Source organism: Crocuta crocuta, unplaced genomic scaffold (assembly GCF_008692635.1).
Source record: "Crocuta crocuta isolate KB4526 unplaced genomic scaffold, BGI_CrCroc_1.0 scaffold219, whole genome shotgun sequence".
Taxonomy (NCBI): Eukaryota; Metazoa; Chordata; class Mammalia; order Carnivora; family Hyaenidae; genus Crocuta; species Crocuta crocuta.
Genome location: NW_027551572.1, coordinates 2547835 through 2571271, shown reverse-complemented (window position 1 = coordinate 2571271; position 23437 = coordinate 2547835). Strand labels below are relative to the sequence as shown.

The 23437-nt window shown below is 38.2% G+C and overlaps 1 protein-coding gene across 1 annotated transcript in view; it reads left to right on the top strand.

Moving 5' to 3' along the window:
- Window positions 1–23437, top strand: part of STK39 (serine/threonine kinase 39) — a 258475-nt gene that overhangs the window by 135256 nt on the left and 99782 nt on the right. Inside the window, exons 14-15 of the mRNA XM_077751175.1 lie at window positions 833–895; window positions 2669–2736. Of these exons, the coding sequence (XP_077607301.1) occupies window positions 833–895; window positions 2669–2736 (131 nt within the window). The remainder of the gene's footprint in view (window positions 1–832; window positions 896–2668; window positions 2737–23437) is intronic.

Here is a 23437-nt window from a genome sequence, read left to right as displayed (position 1 = left end):
GAGGAAGCATACAGAGTAACAATTTCAAGGTCTTAAACTAGAAAACTCACCACAAAAAATTTCTGATGACTTCTGATTGTTTTAGAATTGATAGTAAGTTTAGAAAATAATACGGGTTTTTTTTTTTTTCATTTTCATTGCTGCTCCTCTTCTAGTTTTATTTTCTGATCTTTCAAGTTTTATCCAAGGGCAGAAGTCACAAAAAGTAGGGATCAAGGCAGAAATACTTTTGGTATCACATTAGGGTTGGATTTCCAACTTTGAGAAAAAATTATAACCTGTTTTTCTGGCTTTTCTTTTGGGGAAATGTGTTTTAAAAGCCCAACTACTTACGTATTTTAAAGCCAGTGAATAAATCAAAGTAATGATTAAAGGTTATTAATCCTAACATCCTTCCATTGGGGACCTTTAACGTTGGGCTATGTCATATAGATATAAGACCTATAGAAATTGTGTGACAGGAAAAAAATGATTCTAGAGCATCTTTCTGTTATCATATTTATCAAATTTAAAATATCCAATAGTCCGTGCCTTTTCACTTTAGCTCAGTGGCTCTCTGAAAGCATCAGGATCACCCAGGGCACTTGTTAAAGATACACATTCACACCTGTCTCTGAAATTCTGACTCCTAGCCTAGGTGGGCCCAGGAATCTTTACCATGTGTCCTAGGTGATTCCTATGCACATCATCAAAGGACCACACTTAGGGAGACACTGCTTTAAAATTACTTATGTTAAAATTGTCTCTGATAATTGGGACTTAATGTAACCACACTGACCTTAATGTCTCATTTTGGTTTCCTTAAGTGCTGTAATGGTGGCTCTCTTAACAGATGGCGGTGAATGCCAGCAGTATACCTGAGCAAATACGGTCCCTTTCTGTGCAGGATCCTCAGGTATGTTTCTCCACCAGTCCTTTATGTTTGAGACGATTTGTAGACCTGTTTTTAGAAAAACCAACATTTTAGGAAGATAGACAGTTTTGGGGCAGTCCATCAAAATCGAGGGCTTGTAAACTCTCTTTTTTTTTTTTTATAGGTATGGAGAAAAGAGTACCGTTACTGTTGACCATGATTATCAGGATCCCCAACCTTTAAATGATAGGTTCAAGGGCAAGGATTGATTACCAGTCTGCTTCTGAAATTGTTGGTACTGTGGAAAGAAAATGACTCCCCATTCGGTTAGATTCTAGCTGTAAAACAGTATAGTTAATTGATACTTTTTTCTTTTTGGTTTCTGATTGGATTTCTATACCCTGTATTCATAATTTTTTTATTGTTGAATTTTATGGGCCAATTTATCTCTACAACTTGTGAAAATAAAAATCCACTGTCTGTGAAATGCATTTATACTAAAAGTTATATGGCAGAAAACATGCACCGTGAGTTGTGTTGGGTGCTGATGAAGGTTGCTGAGCAGTGCAGGGCTGGGGCATGGACGTAGAACCAGAGTGCAGGCCCCCATTTTTGCTTCACTGTCTAATTGATAAGCAAGCCTTTTTGCTCTCAAAGTCATTATACTATCAAGCCTCACCAGCCTTAGGATCACAGCTTTGTCCCTCAAATCTGCACATCCATTAATAAATTCATTTTTATCCTACCTATTGTGTGTTTTAGGAAAACAACTTTATACTGAGGCGAGAATAATGGAATTTCATGGTTGTAGGAAGCCTGTTTTGAGGTCAGACAACTAGTCCTTGGCCCTTATTTTATAGCTGAGGAAGCATAGGCTTGCAGAAGTTAAGTGGCTCATGCAAGGTCATTTAATGGGTTAAAGACCACCAGGATTCAGTTTAGGTCGTTTTACTCCATATCACGCAACTCCGTAAAACGTCTTGAGATAAACTCCAGGGACTGGTTGAATTACAAAAGGCATGTGAGGAATAATAATTTGTCAGGAGGTGAGTAGAATAAGGGAAACAGGACAGGGGACTAGGATAAACTAGTATTACATAACACATAGTTGATGAGTTGTTTTCACATATTTCTTCTTCCAGCAAACTTTTGAGACAGGCATTATCCTCATTTTATAAGTGGGGAAAATAGGTTCAGAGAATGACTTGCTCATGGTTGCGTGTCTGGTCAGTGGCAGAGCCAAGTCTTGATCCAAAATCTCTGTTTTGTCTAACTCCAGCGAGAAGGTCTGCTCATGTCCAAGGATCTGTAAGAGTAGGGAGGAGCTATGGAGTAGAGGCATTTGTGGTTGATGATTTATAGCTATGGAAATCGGTTCTAGGTGAGAAACGCAGGGAAGATAAACAATGACCCCATCTACCAGATTCCACCTTCCTTTGCATCCTGAGGTTTAAGGTGCCCAACCTTTGTGCATCAGCAAATCCCAATGGGTGTGGTCATTGTCTCGGGTTGCAAGATGCTCCTTTAAGATGGCTGACCCTTCTTTGGACTTGCTGCAGCTGATGCCAGTTGTTCATAGGACCCACCCAACCATTGAGGTTTTCTGTTTGAAACGTTTGGATCTCCAATTGTGATGGGAATTAAGCATCATTCCAGTCTTCACATAGGGGTATTATTGTGGCCAAACAGGACCTGCCCTGTGTAAAGACCTAGTTTTGAAATTTCTAGAAAGGGTCATGTGAATCAAGGGATATCATGATTTTATTCATTTGCTTTTCCAAGTTTATAACAGTGTTTGTGGTTTTGTTTTTAAAGGGCCTACCCAACGCTAGCGAAGACTATAGAGAAGCTTCTTGCGCTGTGAACCTCGTTTTAAGATTAAGGTAAATAATATTGTTTATTTTGTATTGCTTTCCCTATAGCACAATATTCCCATCTCCTTCATTAACTTTTCATGATATTAGCATAGAATAAAATTGTTAACTTATTTGATTTCCACAAACAGCTAGTGTATGCTGTATTCCCAGGACTAATGGGTCTTTTTCTAATTGCTTACTAAAAAAGAATAAGAAAGAAAGCCCCATTTGAGTGTGTCTGCAGGCTCAGTATACCCTTCATTAAGTTTTTTTTCCCTTGCCTTTTCTTTGTTGGGCTTTTTTTCCTTAATTTTTTTTTTTTTTTTTTTTTTACAATGTAAGATCACAGTAAGAGATTTTTAATGAGTTTCTTTCACACTTCGGCAGTCAGTCTCTGACAGAAATAAACCACGCTTGTACTACAAGTTGCCTGTTCAGAACATTTTTCAGTGGCAGGTTTGATCAGCTACTGTGGAGAAATGACAGATGTATTTTGAAAGAAGCCTCTGTCTTCTAAGAAATGGATACAAATATGGTACCTGACAGTGTAGACTTTGTATCTAATGAATGAAAAGTTCTTTCTGTGTCATAGATTTTTAATGTTGAGGTCCATCGTGAGATGTACATTCTTTATTAAGAATGTGGTGTCTTAAAGCATATTTGCTTCCACTTAATTATAATAAACAGCATAATTTACCAGGTCAATCAGAATACTGTCGCATTTTTGAAGGTGTTTTAAAATAAGTTACACATATGTTCTCCTTTGACAATTAAACAAATAAAGCACATGGCTGATGGACCATTTTCGGAGCTGTGGCTATAAAAAGCAGATTCATTTTCAAGGTTAGTTTCCACCGCTGTGAGTTCTCTCAGACTGTCAGGGTGGATAATCGTCGCCATAATCACCCCTTAACTTGTGCTGGTCATTTACAATCTGTAGTGTGTTTTCACACACTTAACCAGGGGAGCTGCACAATAAGGCATGGTGTGATTTAATTCAGAGATGATTTCCTGGTCAAGAAGTGAAATTATTACAAGACTATTTTCCTTATATTTGGAAGTATCTGTGATTATGATTCACAATTAAATATATTGCTCTCCAAGGGATGAAATAGCCCATTCCTTTTTTATTTGACTTTGGAACCAGGTACTATTTTCGTCAATTTTTCACTTGTTCATGTCTTTTTATTCATTCCACTGATATGTATGGTACAACCACTGTCCCAGGCTCCCTGTTGATTCCTGAGATACAGTCATGAGTGAGACTGTGGAGGTTACTTTCCAGCCCACTTGAGTGCACGGTGTTGGGAGTGACCTTCAGAGTGCAGCTATCCAGTCCCCTACTTTACATAAGCAGGAATGTTTTCTTCTGTGGTACACTAGATATTTAGTTAGCTTCTGTGCATACTTCCACTCTTTTTCCGTGGATCACTCCTATCATGCTAAAATGCTTTGTTATGGTTCTGTCTTCTTCTCTGAGATCCATCTGATCTTCCTGTTCTGGGCTCCCATGGGCTCAAATTCTGGCCTTTAGAGCAGATATCAGGGTCTCTGTATAAAAGTCTACTGGAGAATGTTTTAAAATGCACACATATTCCTGAGCTGTAGCTCCAGATTCAGTTTTGCTCTAGGTACTAGAACAAGATACAACAAGTGCATTCCCTTGTTTTTCTGAGAGCCATTTGGGTTTTTTGTGGGTGTTGTTGTTTTTGGTTTTTGGTTTTTGTTTTTGTTTTTTTTTAACAAGGCTTGTTCCTTTTTCCTAGGCAAAACAGTGCAAGTAACCTTGCTTCTCATAATACAGTTCTATATCCTTCTTACAATTCTGGCTGTTCACCTTTATTGACATTTAGCCTGTACCTGCTTTTGTTCCTTTTTTTCATGGCTTTGGGTGGTTTTTTCCAGAGTTTGTGGCTTAGATCCCTATCCTATATGATCTTAATGAAGAAAGGGTTCTACATTCAAATGAGCTAAGACACAATGCTTAGTGTCCATGTATCTGTGTACACCACACACACACACACACACACACACACAAACACACACTTTATTTTGGAAATCACAAGGAATATGAAAGTTTCCAAGATGTTCTGCTGGGAAAGAGTATAACTTGGTTTACTCTACAGCCCATTTGACCTCAGAACTTTTTTCATGGAGTTGTTTTCTGGTTTAATGTTGTAGCACCCATATTTAAATGCAGGCTCCAGACGTGGCCTTAACAGCCTGGAATACAGTAGCAGGATTATATGATTTTTTATTTTCCTGTTTATACTCAGTATTTCTCCTAAATCAACCCAAATTTTCATTACTTTTTGAAATAGCTGTGCACTTCGATGACCGTGCACTTGTTTGGCATGATCTAACAGCCAAACAAAAGCTCTGATTTTGTTTCTCCCTCTTGGAAGGCTGTCAAGCCTAATTGGAATTGCAACTTGTGTTTTCAGCCTCATTCAGTATGTCTTAACATTTGTCACTATAATCGTGAACCTGTTGGTTTTGACCCATTGCTTCCCCCCTCCATACATTTCACTTATGATTGTCAGTGTGTCATATTAGTTACAGTGTTTGGATACATGTCACTTGCCAATGTGATGAACCTGTCTTAACATCTTTATCCACAACATTGATTTTACATGTTCAACAGTTTAAATAGAACAGTCTTCTGGCATCTGTTAGAAACCACTCTCTTTCTGCATGGCTTTCAATAATTAACTAGTATTTTTTGGTATAGTTGTTTAACCAGAAACAAATCCTATTGACTTTACTGATTTTTACAGAGGGATATCATAAAAAGATCCATTTTAAAAATGTTACTAAAATTAAGAGCATGTTCTTGACCTTGGCAAGAGTTGTTTCAGTGGAATGTTGGAGACAAAAGCCTGTCTGAACCAGATTCAGGACGGAGTGGCAAGAGAGAACACCAGATAGCAGAATAGGTTACTTGTTAGTACAGACAGCTCTTGACAAAAAGTTACTCTATAGGCAAACAAAGAAATAGGGTGATAGCCCAATGAAAATATGGAGTGAAGGGCGTTTTTTTAAATATGTATATCTATTTTTGAGAAAGACAGACTGTGAACAGGGGAGGGGCAGAGAGAGAGAGAGCGAGAGGGAGATATAGAATCTGAAGCAGGCTCCAGGCTCTGAGCCCAGCACAGAGCTTTATGCAAGGCTCAAACCCAGAAACCATGAGATCATGACCTGAGCTGAAACTGGACGCTTAACCGACTGGACCCCTCCAGGTGCCCCCAGGAGTTGTTTTTTAAAAAGGTATTATTTATAAGTTAGTGGGAATGATCCAGTAGAGAAGGAAACATGGAATTAGAGAGAGGACATTGTGAGACTGGTGTCCTCAAATGGGTAGGAAGGGCTGATACCTAGGCATCCATGTAGACATCAGTCTTAGTCAGAAGTATGGAGAAGTCACCTGCTGGACAACACAGCCCCAGAGGCAGAAGGGTGGGCAGATGTGCAAGGAGGTTGGTGTGTTTGGGTGTGGGAAGGTGGAAGTCTTCTGTTGTTTATATTTTCTCAGTAAAACAGGGAGTGTGATCAGTTGAGAGTGAGGAAGGAGAAGATGTTTGGGGCTTCAGAGATGAAGGAAATCATTGTGTAGGAGAGCTGGAGAGTACATTTACCTGGGAAGTGCAGTGGGGTGGGCAGGCTGCGCCAGCGATCACTTCAAGTTAGTGATTGTGACTTTCAAGTGGAGCTGGTAGCTCCATCTCTGAGATGAGCTTAATCTTGATGTCCCAGAATATAACTCTGTGTGCCTGTGTGTGTGGTTATAATTGACACAGAAGCAAAACATTTAAAAACATTCTTAGAGGAGTCTGTTTAAGAATCACTATTAAATCATAAACAAATATAGGTCATTGAGTCGCCCTCAGTGATCTCCTGTGCACAAGGTGGCAGCCGCCTGCCCTCCTCTCACGCCGGCAGCCAGCACTCCCTCAGAGGTCCACCTGCCTTCTCTTAGAAACCTCCAAAGTTACATGCCCCTCAAGAATCAAAGCCCTGACACCCAGTGTTGGTCCCTGCCATACAATTTCTTCATTCCCTGTTCCCCATTTGAAATCTACTCGAAATAACTTGTTTCCTTTCTGGGCCCAGTTAAACTGCCTCCTAAACCAGCCTGTATGAGAGGAAGCTGGAAAGATTGTTCTAGCCAGTGTTTATTTGATTAGAAAATCCACATCTTCTTTTGTGTCTTTCTCATTCCTTTCCACAGTGAGAATTTGATGTGTGTACATATATGTAAATAAAAACATACAACAAAAATATACCCTCACTCTGCCTTTGCAGATCACTGGTCTAGACCATGTGCGGCTGTCAGGTATTGGGAAATCGTGTGCTTGTCCCTCCTTATTCCCTGTGGCCATCTGGGCATAACATTTGTGTTTAATGTGCTCCACAGGCTAGTGGGTAGAGACTTGAGTTCAAACCGGCCTTTCATCAGTCCTTACCTAATGCCGTATGGGTAACTGCCCTCTTACCGCTTGGAAAAGGTCATTCTGACTTTCTTTGTGACATAGCATTTTATAGATTTACCTGCTAGGAATGTGGTTTCTTTCTCCCTCCTCCAACCCCTAGTTCCGAGACGCCAGGTTAGCCCCCCCTTTATTCTATAAGTAGGAAACTGGGTAATATTTTACTTTTCAAAATGTCACTTTCTATAACAAAAGACAAATACATGATAGCTACAAGTAATATATTTGTTTCTTCATTATTCATTTCTGGTGATCATAGGCAAAAGGCCGAAGAGGCAAAGACTAATTTCTTCCTTGAAAAAAATATACTTTTGCTTTTACCTTATTCTTAAAACTGACCTGTTATTTATAAGTCTAGAGAAAAGGGATTAGACCCTAGGTCTCAATGTTAAAAGCTAGTGATAGTGAAAATGTAGATTTTTCTTTTTTCTTTTGTGTACTTTTATGCAAATGTTTCTTTTGGCAACTTTTTTGCCAGTTGTATATATGTATACCATATATACGTAAGTGTATAATATTATACATACATGTGTATATTGCAGATGTATATTGTAACAAAACTTGAATATCAAGGTACAACATAAGGAAATCTTAAACACATCTTAGAGAAAAATGTTAAGTGGGCCATCTCATAATTTATATACTGTCAATAGATAGTACTATAATTTCTGATTTGAGGTGAACATTGTACAAATATTTTGCTATTGGTAGATTTTTCATAAAATAGAATAGCCATGTATTTGACATAAACATGTGTTTTTGAGACCCAGGCTCAGTGATTTGGAAAATGATAAACTTATCAGTTAAATTGTTAATTCCTTTGTGTCAGATGCTGTTCATACTTTGACAGCTCAGCCCTATGGATTACATTTAACGCTTTGTTGAAGATGACTGTGACAGTTGTCATACGTAGATGCTCTAGTATGTTAGACCCATCAATTTGCTCATAATGAATTTACCTTGTTATTAGGTGGCATTATCATTAGACCTTGATGGGCCAATTAAATACCTCAGACTAACAAAACTGCTTTCCTGCTCGTAGGGAAAGATGATCTGTAGAGTAGGATATTTATTGTAACAAAATCCCTTAACATGACAATATTGCCTAATTTGACCTAATAGTGTAATTTCTGTATTAGAAGATGAACTTAACTATTGGTATAGACTTTTAGTAAATCATAATTTCATATTTTAATTTCTCTATTCGAAGATGAACTTAACTATTGGTATAGACTTTTAGTATATCATAATTTCATAAAGATGAAGCTGATAAAAACATTGTTGATCACTACTTTAACATCCATATGTCTGAGTTCTAATTCCATGTTATTATCATTCAGGAGGAATTAGAATTCTTAAATCCTTCTCTAGCCTATAAAATTGGGTTAATTGCATAATTTTTACTAGTCAAGTGGATGGGAAGCTTGATTAATTTTCCTCAAAAGGTTAAATAGTGTAGGTGTAGTGTTCAATTGTGGCAGTGCTATCAGATGCATTTCCCCCCCTCCCTCAACAGACTGCTTATTTATGGCTTTCTTTGTGCAAGGCTTTGTTGAAAATCCTAAGATGAATAAGACGGGGTTTCTGCACTCAAAGAGCTTACCGTGTAGGCAGAGAGATCAGACCCTGCTCAAATGACTCTAATACGAGGTAGAAAGTGATAAAGGCAGTAAGAAGATAGATGAAAAGAAGAACTATGGGTAGTTAATGGAAGGTGAGAGCCCTTTTCTCAAATGTTATCTTTGGGTTACTTGTTCCCGTGGTAACCAGTGTTTATTTTTTTTCAACATCCAAATTTTGAGAAGAGTAATGGTTAAGTTGCATCCAGGGGCAATGTTAGGCTGTGGTCTTCAGTAAAGGCCTTAAAAGACTTAAATTATTTCTGGCAAAACTGCACTTGTTGTTTCGCAGAGTGGTATGTATTATTATGTTGGGCACCAAGTTATTAGAAATATAGTTCTTTAATGTTAAAAATATTTGGCATTTTACTTAATTTTTTGAATGTTCTCTATGGTAAATTCCTTTCCTCTGAGAATTGAAGTCATTGCTGCACATCTTAGCTTTCTTGTCAGTGACATTCTTCAAGATGAAGATCCTACTGTGTACCAGGCACTGAGATGAGCACTTGTCTTATTTATCATCATAAAACCTCCACAACTTCAATCCTGCTGTTACTGACATTTCACAGATGAGGAGATGAAGGCTAAAGCCATGGAGGTAATTTGTTCAATACTACACATCTCAGAAGAAGCAGACCTGGTCTTGAACCTAGGACTGTTTAACAGGCTGGTCTTTGCTCTTCTCCACTTAATCCTGTGGCCATGCTCTATTCAGTTCTATTTTTGAGTGCAGTAAGAAACTCATGTGCTCTTAGAATGGTTTATATTCACCTGTCCTCTTACGAACATTTCATGTAAATATTTTTTTAATAATGTTTCCTGATTAACTCATCATTAAATGTTGTGACAGGAGTACCTGAAAAATGTTTTAGAAATGATGATGCAAATAGCAGTTTTATAATTTCAAAAGCACTGTCACATCACGTGCCTGTTTTCATTTTTCCTTTTATCCTGTGTTTGCTGCCCACTGATGAAAAAGAGAGATGGGAGATGTTGAGTAAATTTTCGGCTCTCACAGAGCTAATACATGCAGTCTGGAGAAGGGGTCTTCTGGTGTTAATCCAGTGGTATGAAGCGGGAATTGGTATAAGGATAGGTAATTTGGGGTGATGTAGGATGTAGGCGTTTGGCATATATGAAATCCTTCTGCTGGTAAATGTGCTAAAGGAAGGAAGATTTATGTTGAGAAAAATTTCGTAATGTAAGGAAAACAAAGTAGAAGAATTAAAAGCATTTGTGGTGAGAAAATAGCCTGAGGAGTTAAGATGGCAGAGCAGCATGGAGACCCTGAACTTGTCTCATCCCTGAAACACAGCTGGATCAGCATGAAACCATCTTGCACACCTTAGATATTTATCTGAGGATTAATACAACAATCTGCATAACCTGAACCTCAGAACTCAGCAGGAACACATAGTGGAGAGGTGAACTGGGGGAGAGAAGAGCTGCTAAGGATAGGGAGCTGCTTTTGTGGAGAGAGGAAAGAGAAAGGGGGAGAGTGCAGCACATCAGGAGAGTGCAGGACAAACACTCCTCCAAAAGTAGCTGGAGAGAAAGAGAGAAAAAGAGTAAAAACACTCACAGGGGACTGAACGGGAAATCTGTTCCCCAAAACCACTGATGGGTGGGAAGAAAGGAAAAGGTTTCAATACCACCGGGATTCTATAAACAGCAGAGCACAGAGTCTGAACTTTTGGAGCTCAGAACCTGGTGGTGCTCTGGTGAAAAAGTAGGGTGAATCCCCAGAAGCAGGCAGTACGGTCTGAGGAGTCCGTGTACCACATGGGGTGAAGTAGTTCCACTCCTTGGAGAGCATCTGGTAAAAGTCATATGGCCTCACCAAAGGCAAAGGTCCCAGTGGACCCCAGAGAGCAGCCACATCTGCTGGTGTGGGGACAAAGACACCAGAGTGTGGTAAAACCTGGCACTGGCAGTGTGTTGTGGTTTACCATAATCTCTGAAACTCTGTGGCTATGCGATTGCATGAACATTTTCTGGGGCAAGCCAGCACCTGACCATTGCTCAGCAAGACCCTCCCCCAGAGAGCTGGCACAAGTTCAAGCCACAGGAGTCTCTGAAGTGTAGGATTTTGAAACATAACCCGATCTGAGTTAAAACTCTGGAGTTAAGGTGTTACCTGGCAAGGCAGATGGCTTAGACACGTACACGGGGAGTAAATGGAGGCCTAAGACAAAAGAGGGTTGCTTCATCATGAGTGCTTGATCACAAGCAAAAGAGCACAATACAAGACTTAAATTAGTGACTTATTAAAAAGGAATAACATCTAAATCATAGGAGTCCTAGAAGATGAAGAGAGAGAAAAAGGAGTAGAAGGTTTATGTGAGCAACTTACAGTGGAAAACTTTCCTAATCTGGGAAAGGACACAGACATCGAAATCCAAGAGACACAGAGAACTCCCTTTACATTGAACAAAAACTGACCCATCACCAAGGCATATCATAGTCAAATTCACAAAATAACACAGACAAGGAACGAATTATGAAAGCAGCAAGGGAAAAAGAAGTCCTTAACCTATAAGAGAAGACAGATCAGTTTGAATCAGACCTATCCACAGAAAGTTGGCAGGCCAGAAAGGAGTGGCAAGGTATATTCAACATGCTGAATCAGAAGAGTATGCAGCCAACAGTTCTTTATCCAGCAAGGCAGTCTTTGAGAATAGGAAAGATAAAGAGGTTCCAAGACCAACAAAAGCTAAAGGAATTAATGACCACTAAACCAACCCTGCAAGAGATTTTAAAAGAGAGACTCTGAGTGGAGAAGAGACAAAATAGAAAAAAAGACCAAAAGCAGCAAAGACTAGAAAGGACCAGAGAACACCACCAGAAACATCAACTCTACTCACTCTAAACGTTAATGGACTAGATGCACCAGTCAAAGAACAATGGATAAGAAAACAAAACACATCTAGATGCTGCTTACAAGAGACCCATTTTAGACCTACAGACACCTGCAAATTCAAATTAAGGGAATGGAGAGCCATCTATCATGCTAATGGTTGTCCAAAGAAAGCTGGGGTAGCCAGCTTATATCAGACAAACTAGATTTTAAAACAAAGACTGTAACAAGAGATGAAGAAGGGCATTATATCAAAATTAAGGGGTCTATCCACCAAGAAGATCTAACAATTATAAATGTTTATGTACCCAACGTGGAAACACCCAAATATAGAAATAATTACAAACCTAAAAAACTCATTGATAATAATACTATAATTGTAGGAGACTTCAACACCATGCTTACAGCAACGGACAGATCATCTAAGCAGAAAATCAGCAAGGAAACAATACCTTTGAATGGCGGACTGGACTGGATGGACTTAACAGGTATATTCAGAACATTTCATCCTAAACCAGAAGAATACACATTCTTCTCATGTGCATATAGAATATTCTCCAGAATAGATCACATCCTGGATCACAGATCAGCCCTCAATAACTACAAAAAGATCAAGATCATACCTTGCATGTTTTCAGACCACAATGCTATGAAACTCAACATCAACCACAAGAAAAGATTTGGAAAGACCATGATTACTTGGAGATTAAAGGACACATCCTACTAGAGAATGAATGGGTTAACCAAGAAATTTAAAAGGAAATTAAAAAGTACATGGAGGCAATGAAAATGGTAACACCACAGCCCAAAACCTCTGGGATGCAGCAAAGGCAGTCATAAGAGGGAAGTAATCCAGGCCTTCCTAAAGAAGGAAGAAAGGTCTCGAATACATAAATTAACCTTATAACTAAAAGAGCTGGAAAAAGAAGAGCAAATAAAGAACAACAAATAAATAAAGGTTAGAGCAGAAATCAATGGTTTTGAAATAAAAGAAATAGAATAGATAAATGAAACCAGAAGCTGGTTCTTTGAAAGAATTAACAAAATTGATAAACTCCTAGCCAGAATGATCAAAAAGAAAAAGGAAGGGACCCAAATAAATAAAATCATGACTTAAAAAGGAGAGATCACAACCAACACTGCAGCAATACAATAAGAAACTACTATTAGCTATTACAGACCAACAAACTGGGCAATCTGGAAGAAATGAACAAACTCCTAGAAACATGTAACTTACCAAAACTGAAACAGGAAGAAATAGAAAATTTGAACAGACCCATAACCAGTAAGGAAATTGAATCAGTAATCAAAAATCCCCTAACAAACAAGAGTCTAGGGCCAGGTGGCTTTCTAATGGAATTATACAAAATTTTAAAAAAGAGTTAACATCTATTCTTTTGAAGCAGTTTCAAACAATAGAAATGGAAGGAAAACTTCCATACTCATTCTCTGAGGCCAGCATTACCTTGATTCCAAAACCAAAGACAGTAAAAAGGAGAACTACAGACCACTTTCCCTGATGAACATGGATGCAAAATTTCTCAACAGGATACTAGCAACCCAGATCCAGCAATACATTAAAAGAATTTTTCACTATGATCAAGTGGGATGTATTCCTGGGATGCAGGGCTGATTCAATATCTGCAAATCAATCAACGTGTTACATCACATTAATAAAAGAAAGGATAATAACCACATGATCCTCTCAATAGATGCTGAAAGAGTACTTGACAAAATACAGTATCCTTTCTTGATAAAAACTCTCAAGAAAAGTGGGGATAAAAGGATCATACCTCAAGGTCATAAAGGCCATATATGAAGACCCACCGCTAATATCATCCTCAGTGGGGAAAAACTGAGAGCTTTCCCTCTAAAGTCAGGAATGTGACAAGGTTGTCCACTCTCACCTCTGTTATTCAACAATGTTTGAAGTCCTAGCCTCAGCAATTAGACAACACAAAGAAATAAAAGGCATCCAGATCAGGAAGGATGAAGTCAAACTTTCACTCTTTGCAGATGACATGGTACTTTATGTGGAAAACCCAAAAAATTCCACTAAAAACCTGCCAGAACTGATAGATGAATTCAGCAAAATTGCAGGATATAAAATCAATGTACAGAAATCAGTTGCATTTCTATGCACTAATAATAAAGCAACAGAAAGAGAAGGAATCAGTCCCATTTACAGTTGCACCCAAACCCATAAAGTACCTAGGAATAAACCTAACAAAAGAGCTGAAAAATCTATAAAGTGAAAACTATAGAAAGTTTATGAAAGAAATTGAAGAAGACACCAAAAAATGGAAAAACATTCCATGTTCATGGACTGGAAGAACAAATATTGTTAAAATATCTACACTACCCAAAGCAATCTACATATTCATTGCAATCCCTATCAAAATAACACCAGCATTCTTCACAGAACTAGAACAAACAATTCTGAATTTGTATGGAATCAGAAAAGACCACAGATAGCCAAAGCAATTCTGAAAAAGAAAACCAAAGCTGGGGCATCCTTCAAGCTGTATTATGAAGCTCTAATCATCAAGATAGTTTGGTACTGGCACAAAAACAGGCACACAGATCAATGAATAGAGTAGAAAATTCAGAAGTGGACCCAGAAATGTATGACTGATTAATCTTTGACAAAGCAGGAAAAAGTATTCAATGGAAAAAAGACAGTCTCTTTAGCAAATGGTGTTGGGAGAACTGGACAGCAACATCCAGAAGAATGCACCTGGACCACTCTCTTACACCATACACAAAAATAAACTCAAAAGGGATGAAAGACCTAAACATAAGACAGGAAGCCATCAAAATCCTAGAGGAGAAAACAGGCAACAACCTCTTTGACCTTGACATATCTCTTTCTTACTTGACATATCTCCAGAGGCAAGGGAAACAAAAGCAAAAATGAACTATTAGGACCTTATCAAGACAAAGACTTCTGCACAGCAAAGGAAACAATCAGTAAAACTAAAAGGCAACCAACCAAATGGGAGAAGATATTTGCCAATGACGTATCAGATACAGGGATAGTATCCAGTCTATAAACAACTAATCAAACTCAACACCCAAAAAACAAATAATCCAGTGAAGAAATGGGCAAAAGACATGATCAGACACTTTTCCAAAGAAAACCTCCAGATGGCTAGCAGACACATGAAAGATGTTCAGTATCACTCATCATCAGGCAAAAACCAATCAAAACTACAATGAGATACCACCTCACACCTGTCAGAATATCTAAAATTAACAACATGGGCAACAACAGATATAGGCAAGGATGCAGAGAAGTGGGAACCTTTTTTTTGCACTGCTGGTGTGAATTCAAACTGGTGCAGCCACTCTGGAAAACTGTGGGAGGTTCCTCAAAAAATTAAAATAGAATTACTCTGTGACCCAGCAATTCTACTACTAGGTATTTATCCAAAGGATACAGGAGTGCTGTTTTGAAGGGGCACATGAATCTCAATGTTTATAGCAGCACTATCAATAATAGCTACATTATGAAAAGAGCCTAAATGTCTATCAACCAATGAATGGATAAAGAGTATGTGGTGTGTTATATATACATACATATATATTATATATACACATACACATATATATGTGTATATATAATATATATGTATGTATATGTATATACACACACATAATATACATATATGTACACATATACACATAATACATATATATATATACACACACACAGTGGAATGCTCCTCGGCGATGAAAAAGAATGAAATCTTGCCATTTGCAACAACATGCATGGAACTAGAAGGTATTATGCTAAGCAAAACAAGTCAGAGAAGGACAACTATCATATGATTTCACTCATATGTGGAATTTAAGATACAAAATAGATGAACATATGGGAAGGGAAACGAAAATAATATAAAAACAGAGAGGGAGACAGACCATAAGAGACTCTTAAATACAGAAAACAAACTGAGAATTGCTGGAGGGGTGTTGGGTGGGAGAATGAGCTAAATGGGTGAGGGCCATTAAGCAACTTGAATATAAACTAATAAGAACATTCATGGTGAGATAAAGTCACCTTTTTTTGGGACAGTGGAGTAAGAAGATGTTTGTGAGTGCAAAGACTTTCAGGAACAGGGAATGTAAAGAATTCTTTGTTTTCAACTGGTAAATGATTATCTTAGAAATATAGAAAATCAAAAGAAAATAAACAGTAAGAAAACCATTCATAATCTTACTACCCAGGGATACATCATTATTAATTTCTTAATGAATATTCTAGACTTTTTTTTTCTGTACTTATATTAAAGTAGACTTAAAATAGCCATACAATAACATTTTTAAAATTTAGTTTCACATAACAGTGTTTTATAATGTGCTTTATTTGGAAGTGTCTTTATTATCTCTTCATATCAATGAATATAAAATTACTCAATCCTTTTAGGTGGCTGCCTTATATTTTGACTGAATGTGCCGAAGCATATTACTTNTTTTGTATGACAGCGTATAAAAACAATGATGTTTAAAAACTGCCCAATAGAACGAAAAAATCTCTTTCAGCATTGATTTTTCACCTTGGTGGTATGCTCTCAGACTTTGAGAAACCTGGAGACCTCTAAGTCTGGTGTCAAAGCACATGAGGATTCGAGCGGCTGGTTGTGGCTCTTGGCTCAGTGGAAAATTTCACTATATACGTAGTGCTAACACTGCTTTCCCCATCTGTTAGGTTTGAGTTCCTATAGCAGGGTGTTTTTTTGTTTTTGTTTTTGTTTTTTGTTTGTTTCTGTTTTTCTGTTTTTAACTAAGGCACTGCACTGGGAAGCCACACAAATGAATGATTCCTGAGTATAATGTGCTCACTAATGCCAGATCGCAAACACTCATTTCCATTTTGCACCCATTCCTTTATGTTTTCCTTCTGGTGCATATTCTTTAGGAAATTCTCTCTTGACTGTTGGCTGTGAACACCCTGGGTTAAAGGAAGTGACTTGTGTGGGACATAACTGTTGGAGGAGATGATAGATTGCCTTTATGCTTTTAGAGCCTTCCACAGTGTCCAGCATGTGATGGACTCTGAATGAATGTGTGTTACACAAACGCCAACTGAATGATACTTAACTAAAGTCACGTCTCACAAACTTTTAATATCAAGATGCCTCATGAGATTTTTTTTGTAGCTCTTTATTTTTGAGGTTATAGTGGAAATGTGTACAAAAAAATAACTTTTTAGTAGGCTTCCTCTATAAAAATTTCCCAAGTAAGGTAATATTTTGAATATAATCTCTATATTTCATTTTTAAAAATACATGTGACTCCATGGGATAAGCACTGTGAGACCGTTTCTGTGGCAGAGAGATACAGGAAGTCCTGATGAGCGAGGACCCTTACAGGAACATTCCCTGCCTTCCCATATACTCAGTTTGGATTACTTCTAGGATTGTTGCCAGTATCCACTGGCCATACCTGCCTCCAGGTCTCAGGACCAAGCCTCAGTATGTGAGTTTTGTTTTTTGATGTTTATTTTTATTTTTGAGCGAGACAGAGCATGTGCAGGTAGGGACAGAGAGAGGGGGGGAGACACAGAATCAGAAGCAGGCTCCAGCTCCCAGCACAGAGCCCGACGCAGGGCTCAAGCCCACAGACCGTAGATCGTGACCTGATTTGAAGTCGGATGCTTAACTGACTGAGCCACCCAGGTGCCCCTCAGTGTGTGAGTTTTGAAGTGTCAGTGTGATGTGCTACTTCTTCTAGGCCCCTCTCTGGGCGAAAATTCCTTAGGCAGAGTCTGCCTGGCTCCCGTAGACAGCTTAAAAGTAGAAGCTGCATGCCTCTGTAGAGTTTACCCGTAACTATAGCTCTGGGGCAGAATGTTTTCAGGGGAGCCTTCCCAGCTTCTGAGTAGTGCAGCACCATATCCCATGCCCTGTTGCTGTCAGTACCAGGAGTAGAACCTCAGTGTCAGCCCCCCAAAGGAGAGCCTCCTTTCTCTCCTCCCTCTCCTCATAAGTTCCTCAGTGCTCCTCCAGCGAGCATTCCATCCTCCTTGCTGGACCAATTGCTTGGGTACATTTCACAGACTTTCACATCTTCCTTGAACTCTTGCTTCTTTCTTGTGAGCTTTTTAGTGTCATTGAGTAGAGAAGCAAGGATAGAAAATGTCTCAAATGTAGCGGATACCTTAAAAAGCTTTGGTGGCATTTAAGTCAATGTTAATTACTTGATACCCTGGTTGAAATTTTAACAGACGCCCTCGTATTTTAAGTTATCTTTTCTGTCACTATGCAGAGGCTGTCTCCCTCATCCTTTTTTATATTCCGCCCTTCCTAGCTGCTGATGAGGTAACCCGCTGCTCTTAGCATTCTAAAAATTCTCTCCCGTGTTCTCAGGGAAGGTTGTCTCTTAGGACTTGTCCTCTTGATCAGAGCTGAATAATTCTGAGGACTGTTTGCGAAGTTATTTTAGTTCTCAGTTACCATATCCCTGGAGATAATGAGTGGTAAGATTTCTTCCTGGAAATGTTGAGTCTTAGAAAGGTAACAAGCGTATTTAAGTTTGGGAGCTTTCTTCATATGAACTTTTCTTTCCCCACTGAAACCAGACTCCCTGGAATAGACTTGAAGTTTTATTTTGCGATTCTCAGAGTGCTAGCAAGCTTTGTTCTCCTTGGTGAAATTTGTATGGTTGCTAACTGGTGGTGTAGTGGGAAATCTGTGCTGCCCAGTCAAGTTCACTGGCTGGTCTTTGTGTGTGTTCTCTATTGCTGCTATAACAAATTACCACAAACCTAGTGGCTTAAAACAGCACTAGTTATTTTCCAGTTTGGTAAGTGAACAGTCTAATACAGGTCTCAGTGGCCCAAAACCAAGGTGTTCTCAGGGCTGTGTGCCTTTCTGGAAGCTCCAGAGGAGAGTCTTTCATTGACTTTTTTTTTTTTTTTTAAGAATTTGTTTTTTTAGAGAAATTTTAGTTTCACAGCAATATTACGAGGAAGCTAGAGAAGTTTCCTTTACTCCTGACCCCACATACACGTCGCTTCCTCCACTGTCAACATCCCCCAACATAGTGGTACACTTGTGACAGTCTGTGAACCTATACCGACACGTCATTATCACCCAAAGCCCTTGGTTTGCATCTATGGCTCACTTTTGGTGTGGTACAGTCTATGTGGTTGAACACATTTATAATGACCTGTATCTACCATTGTGGTATCATACAGAGTATTTTCTTCTTTTTTTTTGAAAAAAAAATTTAACATTTATTTATTTTTGCGTGACAGAGATAGAGCACGAGCAGGGGAGGGGCAGAGAGAGAGGGAGACACCGAATCTGAAGCAGGATCCAGGCTCTGAGCTGTCCGCACAGAGCCCAATGTGGGACTTGAACCCATGAACTATGAGATCATGACCTGAGTCGAAGTCGGACACCCAACCGACTGAGCCACCTAAGCGCCCCATGCAGAGTATTTTCATTGCCCTAAAATCCTCTGGGATTTTCTGACCTCCCCTACTTCTGGCAACCACTGATAGTCTTACTGTCTCCATAGTTTTGCTTTGCCCAGAATGTTGTATGTTTGGAATCATACAGTACATAGCCTTTTAAAATTGGATTCTCCTTAGCTATGAATAATACACATTGTATGCTCCACAGTTTGTTTATCCATTCACCCACTGAAGAATATCTTGGTGTTTCTAAGTTTTGGCAGTTACAACTAATGCTGTTGTAAACATCCATGTGCAAGCTTTTGTGTAGATATAAATTTCCAATTCTTTTGGATAATACCAAACAGTATAGTTGATGGATTGTATGGTAAAAGTATGTTTGGTTTCTTAGAAAAAGAAAAAAAAAAAGCCAAACTGCTTTCCAGTGTGACTGTACCGTTTTGCATTGCCACCAGCAATGAATGAGAGCTCCTGTTGCCCCATATTCTTACCAACATTTTGGCCATTCTAATAGGCATATAGTGATATCTTGTTTTCATTTTCATTACTGATGTCATTTGTTGTGGGACATCTTTTCATATGCTATTTGCCATCAGTATATCTTCTTTGGTGAGGATTCTGTTAAAGTCTTTGGCCTATTTTTCTTTTCCTTTGTTTTCTTATTGTTGAATTTTTCTAAATTCTTTGTATATTTTGGACAACAGTCCTTTATCAGATAGATCTTTTGCAAACGTCTTATTCTCTTGACACTGTTTTTCACAGAGAAGAAGTTTCTGAGTTTAATGAAGTCTAGTTTATCAGTTATTTCTTTTATGAACTGTGCCTTTGCTATTGTATCTAAAAAAGCATCTTTGTACCCAAGGTCATCTACATTTTCACCTAGGAGTTTTATAGTTTTGCATTTTGCATTCTGTGATCCATTTTGAGTTAATTTTTGTGACGGATGTAAGGTTTATGTCTAGACTCATTTCTTAGCATATGGATGTCCAACTGTCCCAGCACCATTTATTGAAAAGACCTTTGCTCTATTCTGTTTTCTTTGCTCCTTTGTCAAAAATCAAATGACCACCTTTATAGAGTATATTTTGGGCCTCTCCATTCTTTCCATTAATCTATTTTTCTGTTCTTCCATGACTACCACAATGTCCTGATTACTGCAGTTTTATAGTAAGTCTTGAAGTTGGGTAGTGTCAATCCCTCAACTTTGTTTTTCAATTTTGGCAGAGTCTTTTGCCTCCATGTAAATTTTAGAATCAGTTTACAGATATCTACAAAATAAGTTACTGGAGTTTTGATTGAGATTACAGATCAAGTTGGAAAGAACTGACATCTTGAAAATACGGAGTCTTCAAGAACATGGGATATCTTTCATTTATTTAGGTCTTCTTTGAATTCTTTCTTCAGAATTTTGTAGTTTCCCTCATGTGGACCTTGTACATATTTTGTTAGATTTGTCCCTGAGTGTTCTATTTTTAAGGGAATGCTAAGGTAAATGGTATTGTGTTTTTAATATCAAGTTCTATCTCATTGCTGGTATGTGGAAAAGTAGTTGACTTTGTGTACAAACTTTGTATTCTATAACTTTTCAAAAACTACTTATTGTCTATTCTTTTGAATTTTCTACGTCAGATAATCATGTCATGTGGGAAGAATAATATTTTTTATGAAAAAGGTTTTTTTTTTTTTAACACATTCCCACTGAAAAAAATTTTAATGTTTAGTTTTGAAGAAGGGAGGGAGATTGGAGAATGCGAGCAGGGGAGGGGCAGAAAGAAAGGGGAACGGAGGCTCTGAAGCTGGCTCTGCATTGACAGTAGAGAGCCTGATGCAGGGCTCAAGCTCATGAGATCATGACCTGAGCTGGATTTGGACACTTAACTGACTGAGCCATTTAGGTGTCCCAGAAAAAAGTTTTACTCTTTTTCAGTCTCTATACCTTTTATTTTATTTTCATATTGCATTAGCTAGCACTTCCAGTAGGATTTTGAAAGGAAGTAATGAGAAGGGACATCCTTGCTTTGTATCTAATCTTAGTGAGAAAGCTTTGTGTTTCTGACTACCATTAAGTATGATTTAGCTTTAGGTTTTTCATAGATATTCTTTATCAAGTTCAGGAAGTTCCCCTCTATTCCTAGTGTACTGAGAGTTTTTATCATGAATGGGTGTTTGACTTTCTCAAATGATTTTTCTGCATCTATTGATATGATCATGTGACTTTTCTTTTTAACTTTTGGACTTGATGGATTATATTAATTGAATTTTGAATGTTGAACCAACCTTGCATACCTAGGAATAATACCATTTGGTCATGGTATATATTTTTGTGCTTTGTTAGATTTACTTTCCTGATATTTTGTTGAGGATTTTTGCTTCTTTGTTAATCAGAAATACTGGTCTATGGTTTTCTTACAATGTCTATGGTTTGGGTATTAGGGTAATTCTGGTCTCATAGAATGGGTTAGGAGGTGATCTCCTAGTTTTTATCCCCTAAAAGAGGTTGTTAGGGGTACCTGGTTGGCTCAGTTGGTTAAGTAACCTGGTTTCAGCTGAGGTCATGATCTCACAGTTTGTGAGTTCAACCCCAGGTCAGGCTCTATAAGCANGGATTTTGAAAGGAAGTAATGAGAAGGGACATCCTTGCTTTGTATCTAATCTTAGTGAGAAAGCTTTGTGTTTCTGACTACCATTAAGTATGATTTAGCTTTAGGTTTTTCATAGATATTCTTTATCAAGTTCAGGAAGTTCCCCTCTATTCCTAGTGTACTGAGAGTTTTTATCATGAATGGGTGTTTGACTTTCTCAAATGATTTTTCTGCATCTATTGATATGATCATGTGACTTTTCTTTTTAACTTTTGGACTTGATGGATTATATTAATTGAATTTTGAATGTTGAACCAACCTTGCATACCTAGGAATAATACCATTTGGTCATGGTATATATTTTTGTGCTTTGTTAGATTTACTTTCCTGATATTTTGTTGAGGATTTTTGCTTCTTTGTTAATCAGAAATACTGGTCTATGGTTTTCTTACAATGTCTATGGTTTGGGTATTAGGGTAATTCTGGTCTCATAGAATGGGTTAGGAGGTGATCTCCTAGTTTTTATCCCCTAAAAGAGGTTGTTAGGGGTACCTGGTTGGCTCAGTTGGTTAAGTAACCTGGTTTCAGCTGAGGTCATGATCTCACAGTTTGTGAGTTCAAGCCCCAGGTCAGGCTCTATAAGCACAGATTCTCTCGGGATTCTCTCTCCCTCTCTCTTTGCCCCTCCCCAGCTCGCTCGCTTGCTCGCTCTCTCTCTCAAAATAAATAAACCTTTTTTAAAGAGGTTATAGAGACTGGTGTAATTTCTTCCTTGAATGTTTGGTAGAATTCATCACTGAAATTATCCAGGACTGGCTCTTTCTGCTATGGAAGGTAATTAATCATTCATTCAACTTCTTTAATAGACATAAAAGCCTATTCAGATTGTTCCTTCTTGTATAAATTTTGGCAGATTGCATCTTCAAGGAATTGGTTCATCTCATTTAGGTTATCAAATTCATGAGCATAGAGTTGTTTCTATGTTATTCCTAGGTTATCCTTTTAATGTCTTGGGTTCTGTAGTGATATCCCTTATTTCATATCTGATTCTAGTAATTTGTGTTCTCTCCCTTTTTCTTAGTTAACCTGGCAGGAGGCTTATTAATTTTGATCTTTTCAAACAACCAGCTTTTGGTTCTGTTGATTTTCTGTATTGATTTCCCATTTTCAATTTCATGTCTTGTTCTGATATTTGCTCCATCTCTTCAAATTATGTGTTTTGCTTTTTGGTATGCCCTGTAATTTTTTTCTTGAATTCCAGACATGATGTCTTGAGTAAAAGGAACTGCTGTAAATAGGCGTTTAGTAATGTGGTTGTGACGTGGGGGAATGGGGAGTGTTCCATAATCCCACTTAGGTCTCAGTCTTTTAGAGAGTCTGTGCCTCTGGATTGTGAACTTCATGAGTTTCTGTTTTTAATTCCTCCTCCTTAGGTGGGGCAGGATGGCCAGAGCATAGCATTGGCTATTTCTCTTCTAGTCCCTAGGCTCTGATAACCCCAGCAGGTTAAACAGTAGTTAACTGGTTTCCCTTGAGGGCAGTCTTTGTTGAGAACGGAATGTTCAGGTGCCTTTCAAAATGGCTCCTTTTCATCTCCCCCTGAAGCCCAAGGGGATTTTTCTCTGATATTTATTATTGGAACCTGGTTAAAGCTCCTGGAGCTCCCTAATCTTATAATATCGTGGGCCCTCTTATGATTGTGTTCCCCTGGTCTTTTTAACTCTCATACTAGTCTACACTGAGCCTCTAGCGATTTGTCA